At 39.3% G+C, this 27,656-nt stretch overlaps 1 protein-coding gene across 1 annotated transcript in view; it reads left to right on the forward strand.

Annotated features, from left to right (window-relative positions):
* LOC116756700 (cytochrome c 2) overlaps nt 1–8,362 on the forward strand; it is a 28,875-nt gene extending 20,513 nt beyond the window's left edge. Inside the window, exon 2 of the mRNA XM_032637564.1 lies at nt 8,072–8,362. Within this exon, the coding sequence (XP_032493455.1) occupies nt 8,072–8,220 (149 nt within the window). The 3' untranslated portion in view covers nt 8,221–8,362. The remainder of the gene's footprint in view (nt 1–8,071) is intronic.
* Nucleotides 8,363–27,656: the final 19,294 nt, after the last annotated feature.

Below are 27,656 nucleotides of genomic sequence, written 5' to 3' on the forward strand. Positions count from 1 at the left end.
TATGTTTTCCTCTAAGAGTTTTATAGTGTCTGGCCTTACATTTAGGTTTTTAATCCATTTTGAGTTTATTCTTGTATATAATGTTAGGGAGTGTTCTAATTTCATTCTTTTACATGGAGTTGTCCAGTTTTGCCAGAACCACTTATTGAAGAGGCTGTCTTTTCTCCATTGTATAGTCTTGCCTCCTTTCTCAAAGATAAGGTGACCATATGTGTGTGGGTTTATCTCAGCTTTCTTTCCTGTTCTATTGATCTATACTTCTGTTTTTGTGCCAGTACCATACTGTCTTGATTACTGTAGCTTTGTACTATAGTTGGAAGTCAGGGAGCCTGATTGCTCCAGCTCCATGTTTCTTTCTCAAGATTGCTTTGGCTTTTCGGGGTCTTTTGTGTTTCCATACAAATTGTGAAATTTTTTGTTCTACTTCTGTGAAAAATGCCATTTGATAGTTTGATAGGTATTGAATTGAATCTGTAGATTGCTTTGGTTAGTAGAGTCATTTTCACAATGTTGATTCTTCCAATCCAAGAACATGGTATATCTCTCCATCTGTTTGGATCATCTTTAATTTCTTTCATCAGTGTCTTATAGTTTTCTGCATACAGGTCTTTTGTCTCCTTAGGTAGGTTTATTCCTAGGTATTTTATTCTTTTTGTTGCAGTGGTAAATGGGAGTGTTTCCTTAATTTCTCTTTCAGATTTTTCATCATTAGGGTATAGGAATGCACAAGATTTCTGTGCATTAATTTTGTATCCTGCTACTTTACTAAATTCATTGATTAGCTCTAGTAGTTTTCTGGTAGCATTGTTAGGGTTCTCCTTGTATAGGATCATGTCATCTGCAAACAGTGACAGTTTTAGTTTTCTGATTTGGTTTCCTTTAATTTCTGTTGCTTCTCTGATTTCTGTGGCTAAAACTTCCAAACTTTGTTGAATAATAGTGGTGAGAGTGGGCAACCTTGTCTTGTTCCTGATCTTATTAGAAATGGCAGTTTTTCACCATTGAGAATGATGTTGGCTGTGGGTTTGTCATATATGGCCTTTATTATGTTGAGGTAAGTTCCCTCTATGCCTACTCTCTGGAGGGTTTTTATCATAAATGGGTGTAGAATTTTGTCAAAAGCTTTTTCTGCATCTATTGAGATGATCATATGGTTTTTATCCTTCAATTTGTTAATATGGTTTATCACATTGATTGATTTGCATACATTGAAGATTCCTTGTGTTCCTGGCATAAATCCCACTTGATCATGATGTATGATTCTTTTAATGTGTTGTTGGATTCTGTTTGCTAGTATTCTGTTGAGGATTTTTGCATCTATGTTCATCAGTGATATTGGCCTGTAGGTTTCTTTTTTTGTGACATCTTTGTCTGGTTTTGGTATCAGGGTGATGGGGGCCTGTAGAATGAGTCTGCTATATTTTGGAAGAGTGTGAGAAGGATAAGTGTTAGGTCTTCTCTGAATGTTTGATAGAATTTGCCTGTGAAGCCATCTGGTCCTGGGCTTTTGTTTGTTGGAAGATTTTTAATCACAATTTCAATTTCAGTGCTTGTGATTGGTCTGTTTATATTTTCTATTTCTTCCTGGTTCAGTCTCGGAAGGTTGTGCTTTTCTAAGAATTTGTCCATGTCTTCCAGGGTGTCCAATTTTTTGGCATATAGTTACTTGTAGTAATCTCTTATAATCATTTGTATTTCTCCAGTGGCTGTTTTTACTTCTCCTTTTTCATTTTCTAATTCTGTTGATTTGTCTCTTCTCCCTTTCTTTCTTGATGAGTCTCACTAGTGGTTTATCAATTTTGTTTATCTTCTCAAAGAACCAGCTTTTAATTTTATTGATCTTTGCTATTGTTTCCTTCATTTATTTCTGATCTGATCTTTATGGTTTCTTTCCTTCTGCTGACATTGGGGTTTTTTTGTTCTTCTTTCTCTAATTGCTTTAGGTGTAAGGTTAGGTTGTTCATTTGAGATGTTTCTTGTTTCTTAAGGTAGGATGGTATTGCTGTAAACCTCCCTCTTAGAAGTGCTTTTGCTGCATCCGATACGTTTTGGGTCGTTGTGTTTTCGTTGTCATTTCTTTCTAGGTATTTTTTGATTTCCTTTTGGATTTCTTCAGTGATCTCTTGCTTATGTAGTAGTGTATTGTTTAGTCTCCATGTGTTTGTATTTTTTACAGTTTTTTTCCTGTAATTGATATCTAGTCTCACAGAATTATGGTCAGAAAAGTTACTTGATATGATTTCAGTTTTCTAAAATTTACCAAGTGTTGATTTGTGGCCCAAGGTATGATCTATTGTGTGGAATGTTCCATGAGCCTTTGAGAAGAAAGTGTATTCTGTTGTTTTTGAATGGAATGTCCTATAAATATCAATTAAGTCCATCTTGTTTAATGTATCATTTAAAGCCTGTGTTTCCTTATTTATTTTCATTTTGGATGACCTGTCCTTTGGTGAAAGTGGGGTGTTAAAGTCCCCTATTATGATTGTGTTAATGTCAGTTTCCCCTTTTATGGCTGTTAGCGTTTGCCTTATGTATTGAGGTGTTCCTATATTGGGTGAATAAATATTTACAATTGTTATATCTTCTTGGATTAATCCCTTGATCATTATGTAGTGTCCTTCTTTGTCTCTTGTAATAGCCTTTATTTTAAAGTTGATTTTGTCTGATATGAGAATTGCTACTTCAGCTTTCTTTTGATTTCCACGTGCATGGAGTATCTTTTTGAATCCCCCCACTTTCAGTCTGTATGTGTCCCTAGGGCTGAAGAGGGTCTCTTGTAGACAGCATTAAACAGGTGTTGTTTTTGTATCTGTTCAGCCAGTCTGTGTCTTTTGGTTGGAGCATTTAATCTTTTTACATTTTTGGTAGTTATTGATATGTATGTTCCTATTACCATTTTGTTAATTGTTTTGTGTGTGTAATTGTAGGTCTTTTCCTTCTCTGTGTTTCCTGTCTACAGAAGTTCCGTTAGCATTTGTTGTAAATCTGGTTTGGTGTTGCTGAATTCTCTTTGCTTTTGCTTGTCTGTAAAGGTTTTCATTTCTCTGTCGAATCTGAAAGAGATCCTTGCTGGGTAGAGTAATCTTGGTTGTAGCTTTTCCCCTTTCATCACTTTCTATATGTCCTTCCACTCCCTTCTGGCTTGCAGAGTTTCTGCTGAAAGTTCAGCTGTTAACCATATGGGGATTCCCTTGTATGTTATTTGTTATTTTTCCCTTGCTGCTTTTAATATTTTTTCTTTGTATTTAATTTTTGATAGTTTGATTAATATGTGTCTTGGCGTGTTTCTCCTTGGATTTATCCTGTATGGGACTCTCGGTGCTTCCTGGTCTTGATTGATTATTTCCCTTCCCATATTTGGGAAGTTTTCAAGTATAATCTCTTCGAATATTTTCTCAGTCCCTTTCTTTCTCTCTTCTTCTTCTGGGACCCCTATAATTTGAATGCTGTTACATTTACTGTTGTCCTAGAGGTCTCTGAGACTGTCTCAATTCTTTTCATTCTTTTTTCTTTATTCTTCTCTATGGTAGTTGTTTCCACTATTTTATCTTCCAGGTCACTTTTCTGTTCTTCTGCCTCAGTTATTCTGCTATTGATTCCTTCTAGAGAATTTTTAATTCCATTTATTGTGTTGTTCATCATTGTTTGTTTGCTCTTTTGTTCTTCTAGGTCCTTGTTAAGCATTTCTTGTATTTTTTCAGTGATTTTGGATCATCTTTACTATCATTATTCTGAATTCTTTTTCAGGTAAACTTCCTATTTCCTCTTCATTTGTTTGGTCTGGTGGGTTTTTACCTTGCTCCTTCAACTGCTGTGTATTTCTCTGTGTTCTCATTTTGCTTAACTTACTGTCTTTGGGGTCTCCTTTTTGCAGGCTGCAGGTTCATAGTTCCTGTTGTTTTCGGTGTTTGCCCCCAGTGGGTAAGGTTGGTTCAGTGGGTTGTGTAGGCTTCCTGGTGCAGGGGACTGGTGCCTGTGTTCTGGTGGATGGGGCTGGATCTTGTCTTTTTGGTGGGCAGGACCATGTCCGGTAGTGTGTTTTGGGGTGTCTGTGACCTTATTATGATTTTAGACAGCCTCTCTGTTAATGGGTGGGGTTGTGTTCCTGTCTTGCTAGTTGGTTGGCATAGTGTGTCCAGCACTGTAGCTTGCTCGTTGTTGAGTGGAGCTGGGTCTTAGCGTTGGGATGGAGATCTCTGGGTGAGCTTTGGCCGTTTGCTATTACACGGGGCCGGGAGGTCTTTGGTGGAGCAATGTCCTGAACTCAGCTCTCCCACCTCAGAGGCTCAGGCCTGACACCTGGCCATGGCACGAAGACCTTGTCAGTCACACGGCTCAGAAGAAAAGGGAGAAAAAGAAAGATAGAAAAAAAGAAGAAAAGAAATAAAATAAAGTTATTAAAATAAAAAATATTGTTAAAAATTTTAAAAAGTAATAAAAGAAAGAAAGAAGCGAGAGACCAAACCAGGAAACAAATCCACCAATCATAACAAGCACTAAAAACTATACTAAGAAAAAATACCAGACAGGCAGTACCCTAGGACAGATGGTAAAAGCAAACCTATACAGAGAAAATCACACAAAGAAGAATACAGTTACATACTCACAAAAAGGGAAAAAGGAAAAAAATATATATATTTATAAAAACAATAAAGGAAGAGAGCAACCAAATCAATAAACAAATCTATCAATGATAATAAGCTCTAAATACTAAACTAAGATAAACATAAAACTAGAAACAATTTAGATGCAGAAAGCAAACCCCCAAGTCTGTAGTTGCTCCCAAAGTCCATGGCCTCCGTTTTGGGATGATTCCTTGTCTATTCAGGTATTCCACAGATGTAGGGTACATCAAGGTGATTGTGGAGATGTAATCTGCTGCTCCTGAGGCTGCTGGGAGAAATTTCCCTTTGTCTTCTTGTTTGCACAGCTCCTGGGGTTCAGCTTTGCATTTGGCCCCGCCTCTGCATGTAGGTCGCCTGAAGGCGTCTGTTCCTGCTCAGACATTATGGGCTTAAAGTAGCAGCTGATTAGGGGGCTCTGGCTCCCTCAGGCCAGGGGGAGGGAGGGGTACGGAATGCGGGGCGAGCCTGAGGCTGCAGAGGCCAGCGTGATGTTGCTACAGCCTGAGGCGCGCCGTGTGTTCGCCTCGAGAAGTGGTCCCTGGGTCATGGGACCCTGGCAGTGGTGGGCTGCACAGGCTCGTGGGTGGGGAGGTGTGGATACTGACCTGTGCTTGCACAGAGGCCTCTTGGTGGCTGCAGCAGCAGCCTTAGCATTTCATGCCCGTCCCTGGTGTCTGTGCTGATAGCAGCGGCTCGCCCAGTCACTGGAGCTTGTTTAGGTGGAGCTCTGAATCCCCTCTTCTTGCACACCCTGAAACAGTGGTCTATTGCCTCTTAGGCAGGTCCAGAGGTTTTCCTGGACTCCCCCCCAGCTAGCTGTGGCGCACTATCCTCCTTCAGGCTGTGTAGCCAACCCCAGTCCTCTCCCTGGGGTCTGACCTCCGAAGCCCGAGCCTCAGCTCCCAGCGCCGCCCGCTGTGGCGGGTGAGCAGACAAGCCTCTCGGGCTGGTGAGGGCTGGTCGGCACCGATTCTCTGTGCGGGAATCACTCTGCTTTGCCCTCAGCACCCCTGTTGCTGTGCTCTCCTCCATGGCTCCGAAGCTTCTCCCCCGCCACCCCCCATCGTCTCCACCAGTGAAGGGGCTTCCTAGTGTGTGGAAACTTTTCCTCCTTCACAGCTCTCTCCCTGAGGTGCAGGTCCCATCCCTGTTCTTTTTTCTGTTTTTTCTTTTGCCCTACCCAGGTATGTGGGGAGTTTCTTGCCTTTTGGGAAGTCTGAGGTCTTCTACCAGTGTTCAGTAGGTGTTCTGTAGGTGCTGTTCCACATGTAGGTGTATTTTTTTTTTTTTTTTTTTGTAGTACGTGGGCCTTTCACTGTTGTGGCCACTCGCGTTGCGGATCACAGGCTCCGGGTGCGCAGGCTCAGCGGCCATGGCTTACGGGCCCAGCCGCTCTGCGGCATGTGGGATCTTCCCAGACCAGGGTGTGAACCCGTGTCCCCTGCATCGGCAGGCGGACTCTCAACCACTGCGCCACCAGGGAAGCCCTGTAGGTGTATTTTTGATGTATTTGTGGGGAGGAAGGTGATCGCCACATCTTACTCCTCCGTCATCTTGAAGGTCCCCATATTTATTTATTTAAAAAAAATAAATTTATTTATTTATTTAAAAATATTTATTTAAAAAAAATTATTTATTTTCAAAAATAAATTTATTTTTAAAAAGTAAATTTATTTATCATTGGCTGCATTGGGTCCTTGTTGTGGTGCTCAGGCTTTCTGTAGTTGCACCGAGTGGGGGCTACTCTTTGTTGCAGTGCACTGGCTTCTCGTTGCAGTGGCTTCTCTTGTTGTGGAGCATGGGCTGTAGGCACAAAGGCTTCAGTAGCTGTGGCACGTGGGCTGAGTAGTTGTGTCTCACGAGCTCTAGAGCACAGGCTCAGTAGTTGTGGTGCGTGGGCTTAGTTGCTCTGCCACAGGTGGGATCTTCCCGGGCCAGGGCCCGTGTCCCCTGCATTGGCAGGCAGATTGTTAACCACTGTGCCACCGGGGAAGTCCCAATACCTCTTTTTAGATTCCATATATGTGCTTTAGCATACGGTATTTGTTTTTCTCTTTCTGACTTACTTCACTTTGTATGACAGACTCTAGGTCCGTCTACCTCATTACAAATAACAAAGACCTTTTCTGAATCCATGGGAATGTGCTCCTGATTTTTTCTGCTTAGTGTATATAATTTTTGTTGTGTATATTTCATTTAACTTTTTTAATATTCCTTTCTGCTGTGTGTGTGTATGTTGTGTGTGTGTTTTCAGTACTCTTTCATGGTGACTCCTTTCTGATTACTACTCATCTTTTGATTAGGACAATTTGTCCTTGATTGGTTATTTGCAGAAGGACAGTAAGAGTGAGGGTCTGAGTGTTCCAGTTGGTTATAAGATCTTCCTCACCCACAGTTATGTGTTAGAGCTATGTGTATATGTATATGTTTGCTGCAGGGTTATTTGGCTCTTCAGCTGACAAAGACTGGCAGCTCCAGGGTTATCCAACACCTCAAGTTTCTCTTTTATCCTATTGCAAGGTAGAATCTTTCTTTTAAAGATGTGTTTTCTTCTTTACTCCTGGCTCCCCTGGCCCTCCATGTTATCAAATTGAATTTAGGGAGACTTTCACAGCCAGCCAATATGTACTCTACTCTCTTTGGGTCCAACAGAGGGTTATGACTCTGCACCTCAGGATTTGTCACCTATTTTGGAGAACTTTTCTCTTCTTTAGAAATTAGTGAAAAGTGTCCTTTCATTCTGGTCCAGGTTTTATGTCCTTGGTAGTCTTCTAAGTGTATCAAGTTTGGTGGTAGAGGCACTCACTCAAAAATTTTATTGAAAGTGGAACTAGCATTTCTGTTTCTCTTTGTTCATGTTCTTTTCAACTGGCTTTAGAAAGGAAAAACGTTGGATGCAACCTGTCTCTCATTGTAAAACTGGATTCCTGAACTCATAGGTTTTTGTTAGAGATCCTGACAGAGGCAGCTTGGTGTGATTGGGAAAAAGAGAAACAAAAAAACATGGAAATATAAGTTACTAGTTACCAGTTCTTTACTCTATGTGGCCTTGTCATCTTAGGGTAAGTTATTATCCTCTCTTTGGGTCATCATTTACTCATCTGCAAAATGAGGATTTTGGTTAATTGATCTCTAAGATAGAAGGAATTCTCTGTGATTCTAGGAGGATGCCATACTGCTTAGGCCCAACATGTCTGGGTTGGTAGTTCATTGGTGTACCTTAGATAATCTTAAACAGCATTGGATTTCTACAAAGAAACCCAAGAGTAGATCACCGAAGACTAATTTTGGAATTTTCTTGTAGGTCAGAAACTAAGTATTCTCAGTTATAATAACCTTCCTACTGAGTCCAAGAGTAATCTTTTGTTCACAAATGTGGGTCACATCAGAAAGTAAACCTTACAAATGTAACTTCACAAACTTAAAACTTATTTTCACCTTTATAGGTGTTATCTGGGGAGAGGAGACTCTGATGGAATATTTGGAGAACCCAAAAAAATATATCCCTGGAACTAAAATGGTCTTTGCTGGTCTTAAAAAGAAGAGTGAGAGAGAAGATCTTATTGAGTATTTGAAACAGGCAACATCTTCATGAAATGCTCTTACAACTTAAAAATTATTAGTTATAAGCCAAATTTTTCCTATTTCAAATATTGCATGTTTGAAGAAGTCATATTTGACCTTTCCTGATCAGCTTGTAGTAAGTTTAACATTTTAAAATCAAAGTTGATTTTTTTTTTTTTTTTTTTGCTGTACGTGGGCCTCTCTCACTGTTGTGGCCTCTCCTGTTGCGGAGCACAGGCTCCGGATGCACAGGCTCAGCGGCCATGGCTCATGGGCCCAGCCGCTCCGCGGCATGTGGGATCTTCCCGGACCGGGGCACGAACCCGTGTCCCCTGTGTTGGCAGGCGGACTCTCAACCACTGTGCCACCAGGGAAGCCCAAAAGTTGATATTTTTGATTGTGTGTAATCTACTGATCAAATGTCCTTCAGAGTCTGAACTTGATTTTATCTGGTCGCTAAGGATGTGGACAAGGTCAGGATGGAGGAAGAGAGGGAAGGAAACTGAAACATTGCTCTTCAGTAGTCTCTACATGCACAAATATTTTATAGGCCTAGCAACTGCTGTTGATGATGGAGATAGCTTCCACATACTTATTTCTCTGCAATTTAAATGTAAATATAGCAGACATTAGGTTTAATTTTCATTAAGCTGTTTGGTTATATGTTTGCCTTTTATTATAAACAATACTTAAAGTAACTTTAAGGGAAAAAAAGTAGGGAAGATGAAGGCAAATATGTGATCTTAGGAATATTATTGGGGAAAAAAAGGCAATTGTTGGCCATGGGTGACATAAAATAAAACCTAGAGAGAAGGAGAAAAGCATGTTCCATGTTAATATGCATTTATATCACATAACATTCTTTTTCTGAATTCATCTTTTTATGATGCCCTTCTAATCCTGAGTAATATAAGGCTGGACTGTAGGGAGGGATAGCAGGGACCCTGAGAGAGAGGGAGAAAGAAAAACAACCCTCACCCTAAATGTAAAAGACCTCCCACTTCACAGTAAGTGGGAATGAGGCATAATGGGGCAGGTCCACAACAGGGCCCATGTGGAAGGGAACGGTGGCTCTGAGATGGCCCCTGAAATGGCTTTGAAATCCTACAAGTACTCTGTCACCCAAACGACACGGCCCCATACAAGGACAAGCTGTTTCCTTACCGGAGAGGTGGATAATGGACTGGTCGGGGTCATTATGGGTGAGGATAAGATATTCATTATCTCATTTCCACTTCACAACAACACCTCTGTAAGGTGAAGTTTACCTTCTACAGCGAGACTTAGAAAGATCTGGTGCCAGAACCAAAATTTAGATCTTCTACTCCAATTCTTGGTGACTTTTCACCATGTCCTAGGAATATGTTAGCTAGTTAACTTACTAGCAAATGCCACTACTGAGAAGATATTCCTGTCAGAAAGTTTCCAAAGTGAGGGGAATGTGGTTGAAAAAGCTGTGATTTCCAGAAGGTTCCTCTAAATCATTTAAGTGCCTGGTATCACTCTTAATGCTTTGGCAAGTGGGAGAGAATGAACTCCTCCTGGAGCCCAGGGCCGGTGTTGAATAGGAGAGTGTGTCCCTGTGGGCCAAGAGAGGGCCTTAGGCAAAGCTGACCTTGTGACTTTCTCCCTGGAGGAGTTCTTTGATGAGGGCAGAGACATCTGTAGGGACTCCAAGCATGTATTAAGGATGTTGCCAGTGTCAGAGCTGAGTTGGGTTTGCAGGGATGTAGAACTGGTTGACATACCCTGTGTTCTAATTTGCATGAGACATAGAGCTCTGTGAGAAAGAGCTTGAACTCAATTCAGATTTATAATTATAGTTCAGATTTATACAGTCCTGATAGATAAACTTGGTGGTACTGAGAAAAAGCCACATTGCATAGGAGCAAGAAGGCCTCCTGTTTGGAGTTTAAATACTTTTTGACTTAGGAATAGTAGAGAGAAGATAGTGTGAGAAGAGCTGAAATGATAAAACGTAGTTGGTGGAAATGGAGAAGCATTAGGTAGATTTTTTTACATTTAAAAAATTGTTGAGCTAGTGATAAGGTGTTGAGTGTTGTTTTACATTTTATGTTTGTCTAGGTAAGAGCAAAATAAGTACCTCTTTGCTGGTAGAAATGTTTCTAATATTAGATAGGAAAAAAATTTGGAGGAAAATTTGCAAATAAATACAGTAATTAAAATTCTGTATTTTCATGGGCTTTATCACTGAATGAATATATGTCAACTTTGAGAGGCTTAAATCCATCTTAGGATCAATTTAAAGTACATGAAGGAGCTTCTGGGCACTGTGGTAATTTGATATTGTGCCAATTTAGCTAAGTTGGAACTGTGTTTTCCAGAGCTCTCTTCTCTGTATGGCTCCTGGTTAGGGCTGGTCACATGAGAAATCTGCCTGAGATTTGGAAAGCAGCAGTTAAACGGAAGCCTTTACATTTGTAAGCTCCATGTAGGGTCCCAGGTGCAACTCATACTTGTCACTACAGCAGCCTTTGGGTGGTGGGGCAGCAGCTGGGCACTCAGCGCCTCCAACTCCTACCAGATCTTTTTCAGCTTTTCTGAGTCCTAGACCAGGGATTCAGGGTATGTGCTGCTTTGAGGGGGAAGGCTTAGGTCAGGTCATCCATATAATCAAGGTGTGAAATGGTGAGAAACAGACAACACTGGTACCAGTTTGTCCTCACAGGTTTGTCCTTGCTCTCTGTAGTTTGTTCTCTGTTCTTCTTCCTGACTCCCTGCCCTGCTGACCTACAGGTTCATCACCAGATGCGGAGACAGTAACCTTCCGTAATCTTCACCAGCTCCCCTTTGTGGTCTTAGGAAATTTGATCCTTTAGCTGTCCCTTTCTGAGACGTTATTTATTTCCTTAGCTTCTCCCCAAATTATGTAAAGTCTAATCTCTGTAGTAATTCCCTTATTCACATCACTCATAGTGGTCCTGCTTTCCTGGTCAAACCCTAACTGATACAGGCACCGTATCTGTGCAACATACCTTCTTGTGAATAACAGGACCCTCTAGGGGAATCTCTGAGTGCTCTTAAGCTAAATTTGGTGTACCTTGACAGAGCAAAGGAAAGAATAATTAACTTTACAGTGACCTAATGTTGTCAAGATATTGAAGTCTGCCAATGTCTCCTAATCTTGAATTAAAGATTCAGTAGAAAAAAGATTCATGTTAATAAGAGAACACATTCTTATTATTATGAAATCTAAAATAAAAAGTAAGTGTCCTTGTTTTATCGCACCATTAATAGGAACCAGGAGACTTCAGTGACCAGGAAATGTTATGCTGTTTGCATACTAACAAAAAGATATCTGAAATGTATTGTAGACAGTTGGATGATTATATAAGATCTACATTTATTACTTTTAGCATAGGCAATTTTAATATATATCTTGATAGGGATCTGGAAGAATAAAGTGTTATTTCATTTAATTAGAGTGAAAACATGAGATCACTTGGCAATTATTTGTGTCTTGGAAGGAAAAGAGAGAACTCATCAGAAAGCAGTGGAACATTGTTAGTTCCTGTGTTCTTAAAATTTTTTACACTAGTAAGTGAAGTACTTCTCAGATGTAAACCTCTAGTCAGGGGTTCTTGTGGGAAACAACATACCATTTGTTTCTTAAGAAGAGTAACTTTTTGAATTGAACCCTTGTGTCCTACAAGAGGTTGTGTATAATACAGCATGATTTTGAGAATATTTTATTGGCTTATTCTCCCTCATCATCACATTAGAATTTAGAATCAAATTTTCTTTTCTGTATTTTTCACTCAGTGATCATTGTTACCAGCTTGTGAGTTTGAAATCACAATCTCATGGAGTTCTTCATCTTGAATTCCTCATTCCCCACAGAGTTGGGCCTCATTTAAGCACAGAATACTATGGTTGTAGGGCAGCTGAGAGTAGGGAGCCACTGGAGGGGTGAGGTGTTGTACGAAGGAACGAGAGCTGATGACAGGCACTATGAAGGCAGAGGGAAGGGTGCAGAAAGGGGCGAAATCTATAAAATTCCTCATCTATAAAATGGGGGTTTGGGGCCAGATCTCTCATTTTCAAATACATTTTATTTACAGAACCATTTGTTTATATGCAGTCCTCCAAAGAAAACTCAGTATTTAAAACAAAAGTACTCTGATTGGGGAAGGGTCAGACACATCCCTACTCCCCCACATCTTATTTCCCTGCCTCCTATGAGTAAAACTACTTTTGAATAAAGTATACAAGCTAGAAAACGTTTGAAAACTGTTGGTTCCCATATTCTCATTTTATAGTTGAGAGAACTGAAGTTCAGAGACTTGTCCAAAATCAAACACTTAGTCAGTGTTAACCTTCAAAACTGAGACTAGAACCTGTGTCCTGATCTCCAAATATCTGATTTTTCAACTTTTTATGTGGGATTCTGGCTAAGTCCATACTCATTTAATTACTGTTGTCAAATCTACATCTTCACATTTAACTTTCCTTTATAAAACTGCAACAATGATATGGAATCAGAATCTTTGAAATAAAATCTTTCTGTGTTAATCCTGCCAAGAGGTTTATTTTTGGTTCATTTCCCTTTTTTGGAATTGTGTGTGAAAATCATGACTATATATATGCTGTTTGATAATGAAAATAAGGGTGATGATTTTAAACCATTGTGTGCCTATCTCTACCACAATAAGAATATCGTCTGCTACAGTAGAAGGTTATTAATAAGTGAGCTTATATAATAAATGCTTATTGTGCATCACGGCAGCTGGTCTCCAGAAATGGCGGTCAGTAAACTGGCTTGCAGGTATTCGTGCCTTTTTGTAGTCCCTTCAAACGTTGAATCTGGGCTGACCTTGTTTCATTTTAATGAATAGAACGTGGTAGAAGTGATGGTATGCCAATTCTGGTCTTAAGCCTTAAGAAGCCTGGTAGCTTCCTCTTTTGGTTTTTGGAAGATCTAAGCCGCCATGTAAGAAGTCTGGCAATCCTGCTGGAAAGACCACATGGAGAAACCTTATGGTGAGTGAGAGGGCCTGAAACTGTCGAGAAAGAGAGAGAAGGAGAGGGAGAGAGATTGATTTAGCTGGGAGAGAGAGTGAGAGAGAGAAATCAATTGATTCAGCTGTTCCAGAGACCCACTGAGCCCGGACTTCAGCCATCTCTGTGAAGGGGCCACACAGCCTGGGCCATTTAGTCCAGCCAAGCCCCCAGATGACAGCAGCCCAAAGATTGTTTTATGTTTAACAGTCACAGTCCTTTTGAAACACTGTCCTTTTTTTTTTTTGTGGTACGTGGGTCTTTCACTGTTGTGGCCTCTCCTGTTGCGGAGCACAGGCTCTGGATGCGCAGGCTCAGCGGCTGTGGCTTACGGGCCCAGCCGCTCCACGGCATGTGGGATCTTCCCGGACCGGGGCACGAACCCGTGTCCCCTGCATTGGCAGGCGGACTCTCAACCACTGCGCCACCAGGGAAGCCCTAAACACTGTCCTTTTAAACACAGTCCTTTTTTAATACAACTGTCTCCAAACATCTTTTTAAATTTTGTTCTTATTGTTGATAGTTCTTTGTGCTTATCAAGGTTTCATGGAGTCATATTCTTTTTCTGAGCCATTTCTCAGCTCCAAGGCTGTCTTATTTGGCCTTTGTTGCACAGAGTATTTTCAAATTTTATCTGAAGTTGAAATGAGAAACAGTTGTAGCTTTCCAGGTGGCAACTCCTAGGATTTCTGGGTTCTCTATTTTCCCTTGTATCATGCTTGTAGATAGGCCTGTTCTTTTCATGAGCTCACCTTTTTTGTAGAATCTTGTTAAATACAGCTAGGAATGACCAGAGTACACTAGTAACATTTTGTTTTGCATTCTCTTCACCCAAAGCCATAAATTTATTAGGCTTATTACCTGCTGTTTAAGTTATTGCAGGTGAAAATTTCACCAAATATTTGATCCTTGCATAACACGGGTCACCATTTTTCTAGCTCCGAATAATAGTTTCCGTGCCACCTGCTATCTGGTGCAGAAGATAGGGCCACATAGCAGCACCCCACTTCTAGGTACCAATTTCTGTATTAATCAACTTTGCTCCAGTAACAATATCTTAGGGGCTTGCAACAACAAAACATTTATTTCTCATTCACATGGCTTGTATCCTGTAGTCAACTGTGGCCCTACTCCAAGTGTCTTCTCATTCTGGATCATGTTAAAGGAGAAGTACCTCTATGAGACAGTCCCATTTCCCATTCTTATGGAAGAGGAAAAGATCAAGAGCCCTGGAAGAAGCTCCTGATGCTTCATAAAGCTTCTGTTTAGGTGTGGCATACATCAAGTTACCAAAACAGGGTAAGTGGCCTAGCCCAGTGCCAGTGAGGTGAGGGGGTATGCTCCCTCTGCAGGAGGAATGGCAAGCCATATAACAGTAGTAGGTCATCCCTTCAGAAGGAAGAGGGTAGTGAATAATGCAAGCAAAATACCATCCACCATAAACATGTGTATGTATTTCTTTTGCTCATATTTTCACTTCAGACAGTTACTCTGTTGGACCCAGCCTTTTTGTTCTTTGATTTACCTGTTACCCTGATCAGTCATGCTATATATAGGTGTTAACTATGCTCTTTTTTTAATTTTTAAATTTTATTTTTTTAAATTGGGGTTGACATATAGCATTATATTAATTTCAGCTGTACAACATAATGATTCAAATTTTTATATACTGCAAAATGATTACCACAGCAAGTCTAGTTAACATCCATCACCATACATAGTTACAAAACTTTTATTTCTCCTTGATGAGAACTTTTAAGACATACACTCCTTAACAACTTTCAAATATGCAATACAGTATCGTTAAATATAGTCAGTCACCATGCTGCATATTATATTCTCATGATTTATTTATTTTATGACTGGAAGTTTGTACCTTTTGACCACCTTCATCCATTTTGCCTATCCCCCACCCCCACCTCTGGCAACCACCAGTCTTTTCTCTGTATCTGTGAGCTTGCTGTTTTTGGTTTTTAGATCCCACATATAAGTTAGATCATTTGGTATTTGTCTCTCTCTGTTGGACTTATTTCACTTAGCGTAATGCCCTCAAGGTCCATCCATGTTGTCACAAATGGCAAGATTTCATCCTTTTTTACATCTGAATAATATTCCATTGTGTATATATACCACGTCGTCTTTATTCATTCATTCATCGATGGACACTTAGGTTGTTTCTATATCTTGGCTGTGGTAAATAATGCTGCAATAAACATATGGGTACAGATATCTTTTTGAGTTAGTGGTTTTTTCCTTTGGATAAATATGCAGAAGTGGAATTGCTATGCCATGTGGTAATTCTATTTTTAATTTTTTGAGGAACCTCTATTCTGTTTTCAATAGTGGCTGCACCAAATTGCATTCCCACCAACAGTACACAGGGTTCCCTTTTCTCTGTATGCTCACCAACACTTGTTATTTCTTGTCTTTTTGATAATAGCCATTCTAGCAGGTATGAGTTAATAATCTCATTATGGTGTTGAGTTGCATTGCCTTCATGATTAGTGATGGTGAGCACCTTTTCATGTATCTGTTGGCCAGCTGTATGTCTTCTTTGGAAAAATGTCTGAATGTTCCTCTGCCCATTTTTTAATTGTTGCATTGTATGAGTTCTTCATATATTTTGGGTATTAACCCCTTATCAGGTAGATGATTTGGAGATATTTTCTTTCATTCTGTAGATTGCGATTCCATTTTGTTGATGATTTCCTTTGCTGTCAACTGCTGCATTCTTGTTTCTCAATTCTCTACTTGCTTGCAGCTGCCTACTCCCATTTCAGACTTGCTCATATCTGCCTTCTGGATTGTGAAACCATCAGCTTTGCTCTAACTATCCCTGCTCTCCTACTACTTCTCCAATTCTGATATGTGAGGAAAAAAACCAAAGCCTTTGAAAATTCCAACTTTAGATTAACTATACACTAATGATCAAATTATTGTGCAGTTTTACTTGAAGCATGAAAAATTAGCTACCTTTGGTAGCTAGGACTAGAAGATTCTATTCTATTATTATATCTGAGAACTTTGGTAAACTACTCAATATAATTTATCATTGGAAGTTAAATTCTGATTTAGAAGAGACAGTCACTTCTCTTATAATTCTGGATAGGATAAACATGGTCTTCTTGGAGAGTTAATTTTACTTGATAAAAACCTTTTTTGGATTTTTATTCTTTTGAAAGGTTTTATTCTGATGTGGAAGAATGTCTTTAATACACTGTTGAGTAAAGAAAGTAAATTTCTTGGGGCTTCCCTGGTGGCGCAGTGGTTGAGAGTCCACCTGCCGGTGCGGGGGACGCGTTTTTGTGCCCTGGTCCGGGACGATCCCACATGCTGCGGAGCGGCTGGGCCCGTGAGCCATGGCCTCTGAGCCTGCATGTCCAGAGCCTGTGCTCTGCAACGGGAGAGGCCACAACAGTGAGAGGCCCGTGTACTGCAAAAAAAAAAAAAAAAAAAGAAAGTAAATTTCTGATCAATGTTACAGAACGGTTCAATTTATATATGGTTTTTTTCTGTGCACATACAAAAATATGTATATATAAAGGTATCTATATATCTATTTGTCTATTGATACATACTATACTGATAAGTGTGTTTCTAGGGAACAGGGATGGAAGACTTTTATTTTTCCTTTATATAATCTTGTTATATTTAAATTTTTACAAGTATATATTATCCTGTCAATAAAAAGAAAGCACAAAAGTCACTAAAATTTTGTTGCCGATGTAAAAGTAAAATCTGTGAATTCTTTTTGTGTGTCAGTAAATCTCATTTTATGAAAATTTAGAAAGAAGAACATTTCCATGCATAGTGAGTTATTGGGAAGCTTACTTTGCGTGTATTTTGGGAATGTGGAGTTAGTTGTACCGCCTGCCGGAAGGCATGGTGGCTACTGTAGCAGGGAGCAGTAATGCTGACACGTCCTGAGAGGGCTGGTTGTATTGATCTGCAAGACTCCCCTGAACATGTGCAAAACCAGGACAGCCAGTTCTTTTGAAAAGCAAGTGCGTCGTCTTTCTAAGCAGTGTTTTTTATTTGTTTGTTGTTTATGTTTTTTGGCTTCTCAAATTGGTTCAATTTCCTGCCGTGATTGTGCTCTTTCACATATTTAGTTCTGTTAAATTCTATCTTTCTCTACCGTGATTTTTTTTCAGTTACCCCCAACTAGCAGAAATTATGGTTTTAAAAATAATTATTCATGTCAGCATTTATGTTCCTTAAAAATAGTGTGTTTAAAATTGTATTTCCTTAAGGAATATGAATTGGTGGTTAAAATAGTGATAGCAATAACAATAATAGAATAGCTAACATTTACTGAGAGCTTACTATTTGCCAAATACTGTTCTAAGTGCTATACATGTATGAACTCATTTCATCCTCCAGACAATCCTGTTAGGGAAATGATTCACATTTTATAGACGTAGAACCTGAAGCATAGAGAAGTTAAGTAAGTTGCCCTACCATACCTAGCTTGAAACTAATGAAAATATGTTAAATAGAAATTCTGACCAACCTAAAATCATTAAGGGCAGTGACAGAGATTGCCTTGTGCTCCCCACAATGGCCTTCACTGTGACCATGATTATGATAGATAGCAACACTCCCACTTCACTAGGGAATCTGCTAAAGGAGAAAAGCCAGCCTACAAAGTACATATTTAAGACACAAGTCTGCAATTTCAGAAAAAAAGACCGGGTTAGAAGCAATACAATGAAGTCACTACCACAGACAAACAAACAAACAAACAAACAAAAAATGCTTTAAACTCCCTCCAAGGTCATTGTCAGAATATCTTTGGAGGGTAAAGTTCATTTAATAGGGAAAATTTGGAGAAGCCCAATCGAACAGATGGATGAAAGAGTGCAAGAAAAGGCAGCCAGGCTGAAAATGACAAATTTTACTTTGCTCGAAAGAGTATTTGGATGAGAAACTGAAATTAACCACATTCTTTATCTTATTATTGTATTATGGCATGAATTTAATAATTTGGCCAAATTTTTTGTTTTTTTCTTTACTATATTTATTATATTGATATCTGGTAAGACATTTAAATTGTTCTATTTCTAGGTGGTAAAATAACTGGTAAAGAAATTTCCTACACTTACAGGAGTCTCATTAAGAAGCAGGTTTTGTGCTGAAAAAATAAATATATGCACAGTGAGAAAATCTTTCAGAGGCTAAATTTCGGGGGAAATATCCAGCATCAGATTCTATCTTGGATTGACTGTTTGCATAATGCACAAGGCTACACTCATTATCTGTTCTTACAGCACATAACAATGATGTGATTAGAGTTTCTGGAATGGTAACTAATTATGTTAGCTGCTATTTCACATTATATCCTATATTAGGAAGATTATTTTGGCAAGAGATTCATAGTTTCTCAAAGTTCAAATTGTTTTAATTTTGATATATTTATTTGGGGGAAGGTAAATTCTAACATTAAAACATTATAAATGTTTTATGGAGAGCATGTGGTATGTTGTCAAAAATGTTTATTTGAAACTTATAGATTGGCCTTGTTCTCATTTATCATAATCACTCGAAAGATAAAAAATAATTAAGAGTTGACATGTTTGCTTTTTGATATTAGTTGCTGTTAAAGTTACTCTTGGGAGTAATATTTCATCTTTGAATCAAACTGTAAATAACATATGAGACAAATGGAGACTGTCTTTTAAGTGATAAGGCATACTTATTCTATTCTTACAGTGTTTTTCCTATAATACATGTAAAGCAGTAACTGGAATGATTAATTACTTTTGATTTAGTGAATGAAGGCATGGCAATTAAGCAGAAAGGCCTCAGTATTTAATATTTATTATCCTTCTTCTTATGTGTTAATTCCCTAAATGAAAACTGAACCATCTATAGTTGAATTTTCCTCCAATTTTTTCCTCCTTTTGTTCTGGTATTAGTGGGCCTACACTTTCAATATTAATACTAATTATGGATTATTATTAGATATAAACAATATCATACGGCATTTAAGAATACGTCTGATTTCTTTTTATAGATTTCCTTGTCTGTCCTACTCCATCAATGGTAGCTTGTATTGTCAGCTGTAGTTTAATGTAAATATCTCCCTAGCTAGACTATAAATAATGTTATTTGAGGAAAGGGATAATCCTTTGACTATTTTATATTCTCAGCGTCTAACTCAACATTTGATTGTTTAAGATAGTTTTAGCAAAGTTACCTTTATAAAGATTCAAGGAATTTTTAAAATATTAAATTTGTGCGTATTCTACTAAGTTTGAGTCTCCAAATGTAGAGAAAATATTTTGAGACTGTTAAAAGCCAATGAATTAATTTTATCAGCATATCATTCTTCAGCAAGATACTTTGATTATTTCTGATTTTTCTTCTGAGATAAAATACTCTATTGATTTTAAGAAGAAGAAAACAGAATATGTAAAACATTTATGGCATGATATGGAAACATATTTTTCTATATCTTCATGGGTCATTATTGTTCACCTAGATATCTTTAAAAAATTTTAAATTTACCTTCTAGGTACTTATTTTTCTTTAATACAATTATGAATGCGGGTGGGCTTGTTGCTCAGAGTGGTTTCAATTTTTTAATTGAAAAAAGAAGAGATAAATAAAAGAATAATAAAATGTGCTTTGATGTAAAATTTTTTAAAATGGAGAATTAAATGCATCATATTGGGTTAAATAAATACCAAGTATTAAATAATTTATAGCAGATATCTGACCAAAATATATGGAAGCAGGAGGACAGATCACACAGGAGGATAGAACACTGCTTCTTATTATGGAAACAGGTAAAACTTCATGTAGGATGTGACATTTCAAATGGGTCTAAGTGGAACAGAGAAGTTAGAGAGGCAGGACAGGGGAGAAGGGCTTTTCAGGAGGAAACCAAGAAGAGAGAAGGTATCTGCATGCTTGGAGACTGTGTGGTAGGGAGTAGCAGAAGATGAGAACAGAGATGGAAGATAGAGATACAATGATGAAGGATCTAATATTTGTTTCCCAGGGTTGTTATAACAAATTACCCCAAACTTGGTGGTTTAAAGCAGTAGAAATTATTCTCTGACAGCGCTGAAAGCCGGAACTCCAAAATTAAGGTGTTGGGAAAGGTTTATTTATTTATTTATTTTTCTGGAGGCTCTGAGGGAGAATCCATCTCTCACGTCTCTTCTAGCTTGTGGTGGCTGCCAGCAATCCTTGATGTTCCTTGGCCTGTAGATGTATCACTCCAATCTCTGCTTCTGTCTTCACATTGCCTTCTCTTCTATGTATCTCTGTTTTCTGTTCTGTATCTTATAAGGAAAACTGCCACTGGATTTAGGCCTAAGTTCAGGATGCTCTTATCTTGAGATCCTTAACTTAATTACATCTGCAAAGACCCTCTTTCTAAATAAGGTCACGTTCACAGGTTCTGGGAGGACATGTCTTTTGGAAGGCTGCCATTCAACCCACTACATGTCTTTGACAAGGACTTATGTCTATAAATAAAGAGTTTATTTAAAAATAAAGTTTATAAGTAAGGCTGTGCCATTATTACACTTGTTATGTGGAAGACAATACTGTTCAGTAGAGAACTGGACAGTTAATGAAGGCTTGAATTAAGGCACGTGGGTTTGGAGGAGAGAATCCGGTTTCAAAGAGAAATTTCTAAAGTAAAATATATAGAATTGAATGACCTGAGGTGTGGAGGAGTGAGAGTGATGTTGGAGATGATAAATTTGAGGTGTCTGTGAGATTTTTAGGAGCAAATTTCTCGTAGCAATTGTAAATGTGGGTTGGGGATTCAGGGGAGAGCTTGTGTGGTTGACTGTCAAATTGGTGGCTCCCAGTGAACCACAGCTGTAAGGATTCACATCCTTGTCCTTCCTCTGCATTTAGCTTGGCTATATGATTGGCTTTGGCCAGTGGGGTATTAAGTATGATGCAAGCTTGGTAAGCTCTTGCACATTGGGCTTATCTTCTTGAAACACTCCCCCTTGGAACCCAGATGCCACACTGTAAGGAAGGACAGGTTGTCCTTCTGGGGAGAGAAGCCATATGAAGAAGAACTGGAGGATGAGACAGTGAGAAAACTGGAGGCTTCTGTGGCAAGAGGCCTCCTGGAGGAGAAATGAGTAACCCCAGCACTGAGGTCCTGGATGTGTGTAAGAGGCCTTCTTGGAGGTTCCAGTGCATTCCAGCGGCCAGCTAAATGCAGCCATAGAAGCGATTCCTGCTAATACCAAGTGGCACAGAAGAACCACTGGTCAACCCACACAGCTGTGATAAGCAAAAACCAACCAAACAAAAAACACCCCTTAGTTTTAAGCAACTAAATTTTGAGGTGGTTTGTTATGCATGTGTTATGGACTAAATGTTTGTGTCCCTGCAAAATTCATATGTTTAAGCCCTCACCTCCGATGTGATGGTACTTGGAAATGGGGCCTTTGGGAGGTAGTTAAGGTTAGGTGAGGTCTTGAGGGTGAGGCCCTGGTTTGAAGAGATTAGTGCCTTAATAAGAAGGGACACCAGAGAGCTTTCTCTCTCTCTCTGCCATGTGAGGACACAGTAAGAAGGCAGCCATCTGCAAGCCAAGAAGAGAGCTCTCACTAGAACACGGCCATGCTAGTACCTGACCTGACCTCAGACTTTCGGCCTCCAGAACTGTGGGAAATAAATTTCTGTTGTTTAAGACACCTAGTCTATGGTATTTCATTATGGCAGCCCAGTTAAATAAGATAGCATCTGTTGGTAGAAAATGGAATCACCTTGGAACATGATATATGGATTGGGGAGTATAAAAACGGGAGATGCAGTCATGGGAATGGACCTTAAATGAGTAATTGCAACAATTAAGGAAGGCCACAGGAGGTAGAAAAACTAGTGAGATAAACTGAGAAATGATGGTTACTCATTGTTTTGAGAGAATGTAATTAAAATCCATTCAAGTAATACAGAATCAGGAAATGGTTCTGTTGAGAAAAAGTTTCACGAACAGAGCACTATCATAAAACTAGGATGAGGATTAAAATGGACATTATATTTGACAGTTGGGAGGCCATTGAATGACACTGGTGAATAAACACTGAATCTTAGGGCTGCAGATGATCTTAGAGCAGCACTCCCAAATAGAACTTTCTAAGATATACACAGTCCAGTATGGTAGCCATTAGCCACACATGGCTATTGGGACTTGAAGTGTGAGTAGTTTCCCAAAGAACTGAATTTATAATTTTATTTAATTTTAATTAATTAACATTTAAATTTAGTTAGCCACATGTGGCTAGTGGATACCATATGGGATAGTACAGTATTGGGAGCACTAAATTTAAGGAAGCTGAGGTCCTTGTAAATTAAATATGAGAGCTATATTTTGTTCAAAGATAATTTGGGGAGAAATTGCTGAAAATGGTAATAGTGAGGGGAGGGAAAAAAGACAATTGAAATGGAGTAAAAAAGAAAATTTAACATTAAAATATTTTAAACAAAAAGTATACCATTATAATTTGTTGTACATGACTATTGCTAAGAGTATAAGCGCTATTGAGGGCAACCTGTTAATTTGATTAGTGATACTAGGAATTAAGTCAGTTATACTTTGTAACACAGCTATACTTGTCCAGGTAGTGTGTAAATGCATGGTTCAGAATTACATGCACAGTTTCTTCTTCTGCAGTTAAAGAAACAGACTTCAATCCCAAATGCCCAGCTGGACAGTGCTAATCTAATTTATCCCTCCTGGTGTATATTAATCCACACAGTTACTTTATATATTTACCATTCTCTTGTGAGTTACTATGGGTTACAAAATTTCACTGGATTAAGGTGAAATCACTACTGGGATAGGGAGTGACAATTTAAACAGGCACATGTAGAGATTCTGCAAAATAGAATGGGAAAAAACGGTGCTTACAAAATTTAAAACCAGGTAAGGTACCTGTAGTGGTTAATTTTATGTGATAAATTGAGTAGGCCATAGAGTACCCAGATTAAACATTGTTTCTGGGTGTGTCTGTGAGAATATTTCTGGATGAGACTAACATTTGAATTGGTGGACTCAGCTCTTCCCATTGTGGGTGGGCATCATCCAGTCCATTGAAGGCCTGAATAGAACAAAAGGTGGAGGAAGAAGGAATTCACCCTTTTTCCCCTGCTTAACTGCTTGAGCTGGGACACGTCATCTCATCTTCTCCTGACCTTGGACTGGGATGTACATCATTTGCTCCTCTTGCTCTCAGGCCTTCAAACTCAGACTGAATTACGCTACTGGCTTTCCTGGATTTCCATCTTGCAGACAGCAGGTCATGGGACTTCTCATCCTCCATAATCATGTGAGCCAGTTCCTCCTAATAAACCTATCTCTGTCTCTATCTCTCTTTTCTCTCTCTGTATATAATCCTATTGGTTCTGTGTCCTCTGGAGAAGCCTGAGTAACACAGCACCTCAGGTTTTGGATTTGGTATAGACTATGACCAATTCTGATAATGAAATTTCTGTAAAGGTAAACATCTCTGTGGAAGTTTTCATCTTTTTGGAATGGGAATAACCCATCTTCTGTTTGATCCTGTGGACTCCTATTTCCTAAAAGAATACTATGCCAATTTTAATTAATTTTGAAGTGAATGTTTCATTTTGAAAATTGGATCAGCGTATCTGATGATGTTTACTGGCCACATTAATGGAAGTCTGTTTCAGGAGATGGAATGATTATGAGACAGGCTTAGGCAACAGAATTTCTTTGGCTTCAAGAGGTTGGTATCGAGTTCTGGGATGTATGGGTAGGATGGAACCAGGAGCAGATCAGAGGTCGTTCTTGGCAGGTGACTTTGGAGGAGTTAGGTGTCTGCTCTGGATCTCAATTTACACATATGTGAAATGAAAGTGGAGTATTAGATTATCTCTAAGGTTTCATCCAGTACTAAAATTTAATAGGTCTTCTTTGGAATAACAAAAGTTACCTTGCAAGTAACCCAGTGCTTTGCATGTTGCTCAATAATGGCAGTGATGAAGTAATGAATACTTGGATCATTATTCTTGAAAACTAGTTATTCTTGAAAACTACAAATAGGAGGGCCCCTTTATCTTCTCCGATGAGAGGCTACTTGGTCAATATTTACAACTTGGTGGAAAGGGGGAAGTGTAGATAGGGAGGGAGTCTGCAGAGTTTCTTACTTGAGCTATCTTCACAATATTGTATCTTTTCAGGGTGAGTGCCATAGAGGGTTTTGTTGACTGCAAATGTAGTTGTAGGGTGTATTATAGACAGTTTTGGTGGAATTAGCAGGGAGCAGAAGAGGGCAGAATTACACAGAAAATTCTCTGGAGTTATATAGCATCCGTTATTTCCTAAGGGGACTCCTTCAAGGTTCCATTTTGGGCCAATTATTTTCCATTTGCCCCTGCAGATCTTACACAAATCCCTTGTCCTATTCTACTCTCTGCCCAGGAGGGATGACATATGGATTCCATCAACAAGCTCCTAACCTCTAGCTTCTAGCTAGGTCTGGTCAGGATATGAGGGAGGGAGAAAAATGAAATCAAGGTATTTATTCCTGATATCTCACCCTTTGAGGTCAGCTTGAGCTGTCCATGTCCTTTGACAGGTTGTTACTGCTTCTCTGAAGGCAATAGTCACTCACAAGTCTCTCTTCTTCTGGGTCCTGGTAACTGTTCCCTTCCTGCTCTCATCAGGTCTAGGGGTGGTGACTTCTCTGCTGCTGTGAGTCCCAAGTTCCTTCACTATCCCTGTGGTTTACCTGTGTAATTAGTTCCTTTTAAAATTAACCCTCTTAGAATTACTTTGAGTGTGCTCTATTTCCTGCTGGAACCATGACTAATAGCTATACCATTCTACAAATGGAGAATGAAGATGAAATGGCAGCTGGTGCCAGATCGCCACACATCTTATCATGCAGCCCTCCATCACAGCCCTCTGGAGCATCTTAATTGTGCCCTCTGTCACCTTTTCATTTTCTTCCTCAACAGTTGACTTCTTCAGTGGCCTCATGGACCAAGCAGGGAATAAGGCTATAGCCAATTCAAAACCAAGCCGCAGATGCTCAATTCCTTCTCCTACCCTTCCCAGTATCTACTCCAGCTCTTCTTGGCACTGTAGACTGTGAGATTCTCAATCAAAGGCAGAGGTTTTTTCTTGGTCTTCTTTTGTTCCTAGAGCCTGGAACATAATACATGTGGAACATCTGCTTATGTAATGAATACATGGAAGATGGAATTAAGGAAATGTCTATTTATTAAGCCCTGTTTCCAGGCAGCCCAGGGGTGCTCTGCTTCTCTCCCTTCCTTGAGGATGCTCATTGCTTTTCTTGTCTCCTTGCATAGCAGTGCTGCTCTGTTCTGACCAGTCATGTGCTTTTGTAAATGGCTTTTGTTTTTTTTTCTATAACAGCTTTAATGAGATATAATTCACATGCCATACAATTCACCCATCATTTAATATGTACAATTCAGTGTTTTTAGTATATTCACAGAATTGTGCAACCATCACCACATTCAATTTTAGAACATTTAATTACCCCCCCCAGGCCTTATACCCATTAGTGGTTACCCCTCCCCCACCAAACTTTCGTACAACTCCTCTTGCCCTCATCTTCTGGCAACCACTAATCTATGGATTTGCCTATGCTGGACATTTCATATAAATGGAATTGTACAGTATGTGGTCCTTTGTGAGTGGCTTCTTTCACTTTGCACACTGATTTCAAGCTTCATTCAAGTTGTAGCATGTATTAGTACTTCATTCATTTTTGTTACATCTAAATTTATTCTACTATATGGATACACCACATTTTGTTTATCCATTCATCAACTGGTGGGCAGTAGAATTGTTTCCTCTGAATTCTGGTAGGTGTTTGACAACTAGCAATCTGGGAAAAAAAGTCCTTCTTCATAGCATTTGTTGATTTCCTTGGTGTAAATACCCCCATCATGGCTGATTGCAAGCTACATGATGTCACTGAACATGGAGTTGGAAAGAGATGCTAAAACAGGCTCTTGTGAGCCCCTATAAGCCAGCTCCAGCATACCGCTCTGACCATCTTTACTGATGGGTCACCCAAGTTACCAGAGGTGTGGCCACACACTATTACTTTAGGATAATAATAATGATAATAATAAAAGTAATACAACAGGGAACATTTATTGAGCACTTTATGTGTACCAGGCACTGTGCTAAGCTGTTTTTTCTCATTTAATTCTTGATCACAACTCATCTCCTTAGCAGCCTGCAGCTCCAAACTACCAATGTTCTGTGCTTGGTTCAATGTCTCCTAGCTGGTCCCCCTACTGTTTCTTAAGTACTCCAAACACATTACATCTCACAACTTCAGCACATTTCCTCTAACTGTTACACTCTTTTCCACAGATATTAACATAGCTCATTCCCTCATTTCTACCAGATCTCCGCTCAGGTATTCCCTCCTCAGAAAGGCCTTTCTACCACCTCATCACTTCATTTAATACTTTGCCAAGTTTTGTTTTTCTTCATAGCACTTATCACTGGCATTCTCTTATTCTGTATACAGTTGACCCTTGAACAAAGTAGGAGTTAGGGGTGCCGACCCCTGCAAAGTTGAAAATCCACCTATAACTTATAGTTGGCTCTCTGTATCAGTGGTTCTGCATTCATGGATTCAACCAACCCTGGATCATGTAGTACTGTAGTATTTGCTGCTGAAAAATATCCATGTATTAGGGGACCTGCAGTTCAAGCCCCTGTTGTTCAAGGGTCAGCTGTATTTACTTTATTTGTTTACTGGCTGTCTCCCCACCACACTGTAAGCTCCGTGAAGGCAGACTCTTGTTCGCAGTTGCATTGCCAGTGCCAAGACCATGCCCTTAATCCCACTACTAAGCTGGGAAATTCGGAATTTTCAAACAAGTGCCTCTCTTCTCCCTCTCTGCTCCTCCTGCTGCTGTCAAAGGGATGTTTAGAGAACATTATGCCCCAGTCCCTGCATCTCTGTTACTGGCCCGAATCCCAGTAGAGCTAGGGCTCAACTGACACAGGTGGGAGACAATCTAGTGATGTGGCTGAGCACGTACCTCACTCTGGGGCCAGTCTCAGTGGACCCACATCCCAGCTCTGGCAGCAGCTCACTGTGTGCGCTGGGTAGGTTACTCAAGAGTTTCCTATCTTTAAAACAGGATAATAAGAGTCCCTACCTCATAAATCTGTTGTGAGGATTAAATTAACATGTTAATTTAAAGTGATCAACACATAGCAAGTGTTCAATACACCTTGGTGAGGACATCATCTGGAGTAAGCTTTACTTACTGCATAAGTAACCTGTGTGTCCTGCCACATGGAAGCCCCATAAAACTCGCTACCTGCCTCCTCTGCAGCTTTTCTATTACCCTCGTCACTGGCATTCTTTTTTTTTTTTTTGTAAATGCAGTTTATTTATTTATTTAAATTAGTCAATTTGTTTATTTTTGGCTGCACTGGGTCTT

Source organism: Phocoena sinus, chromosome 7 (assembly GCF_008692025.1).
Source record: "Phocoena sinus isolate mPhoSin1 chromosome 7, mPhoSin1.pri, whole genome shotgun sequence".
NCBI classification, from domain to species: domain Eukaryota; kingdom Metazoa; phylum Chordata; class Mammalia; order Artiodactyla; family Phocoenidae; genus Phocoena; species Phocoena sinus.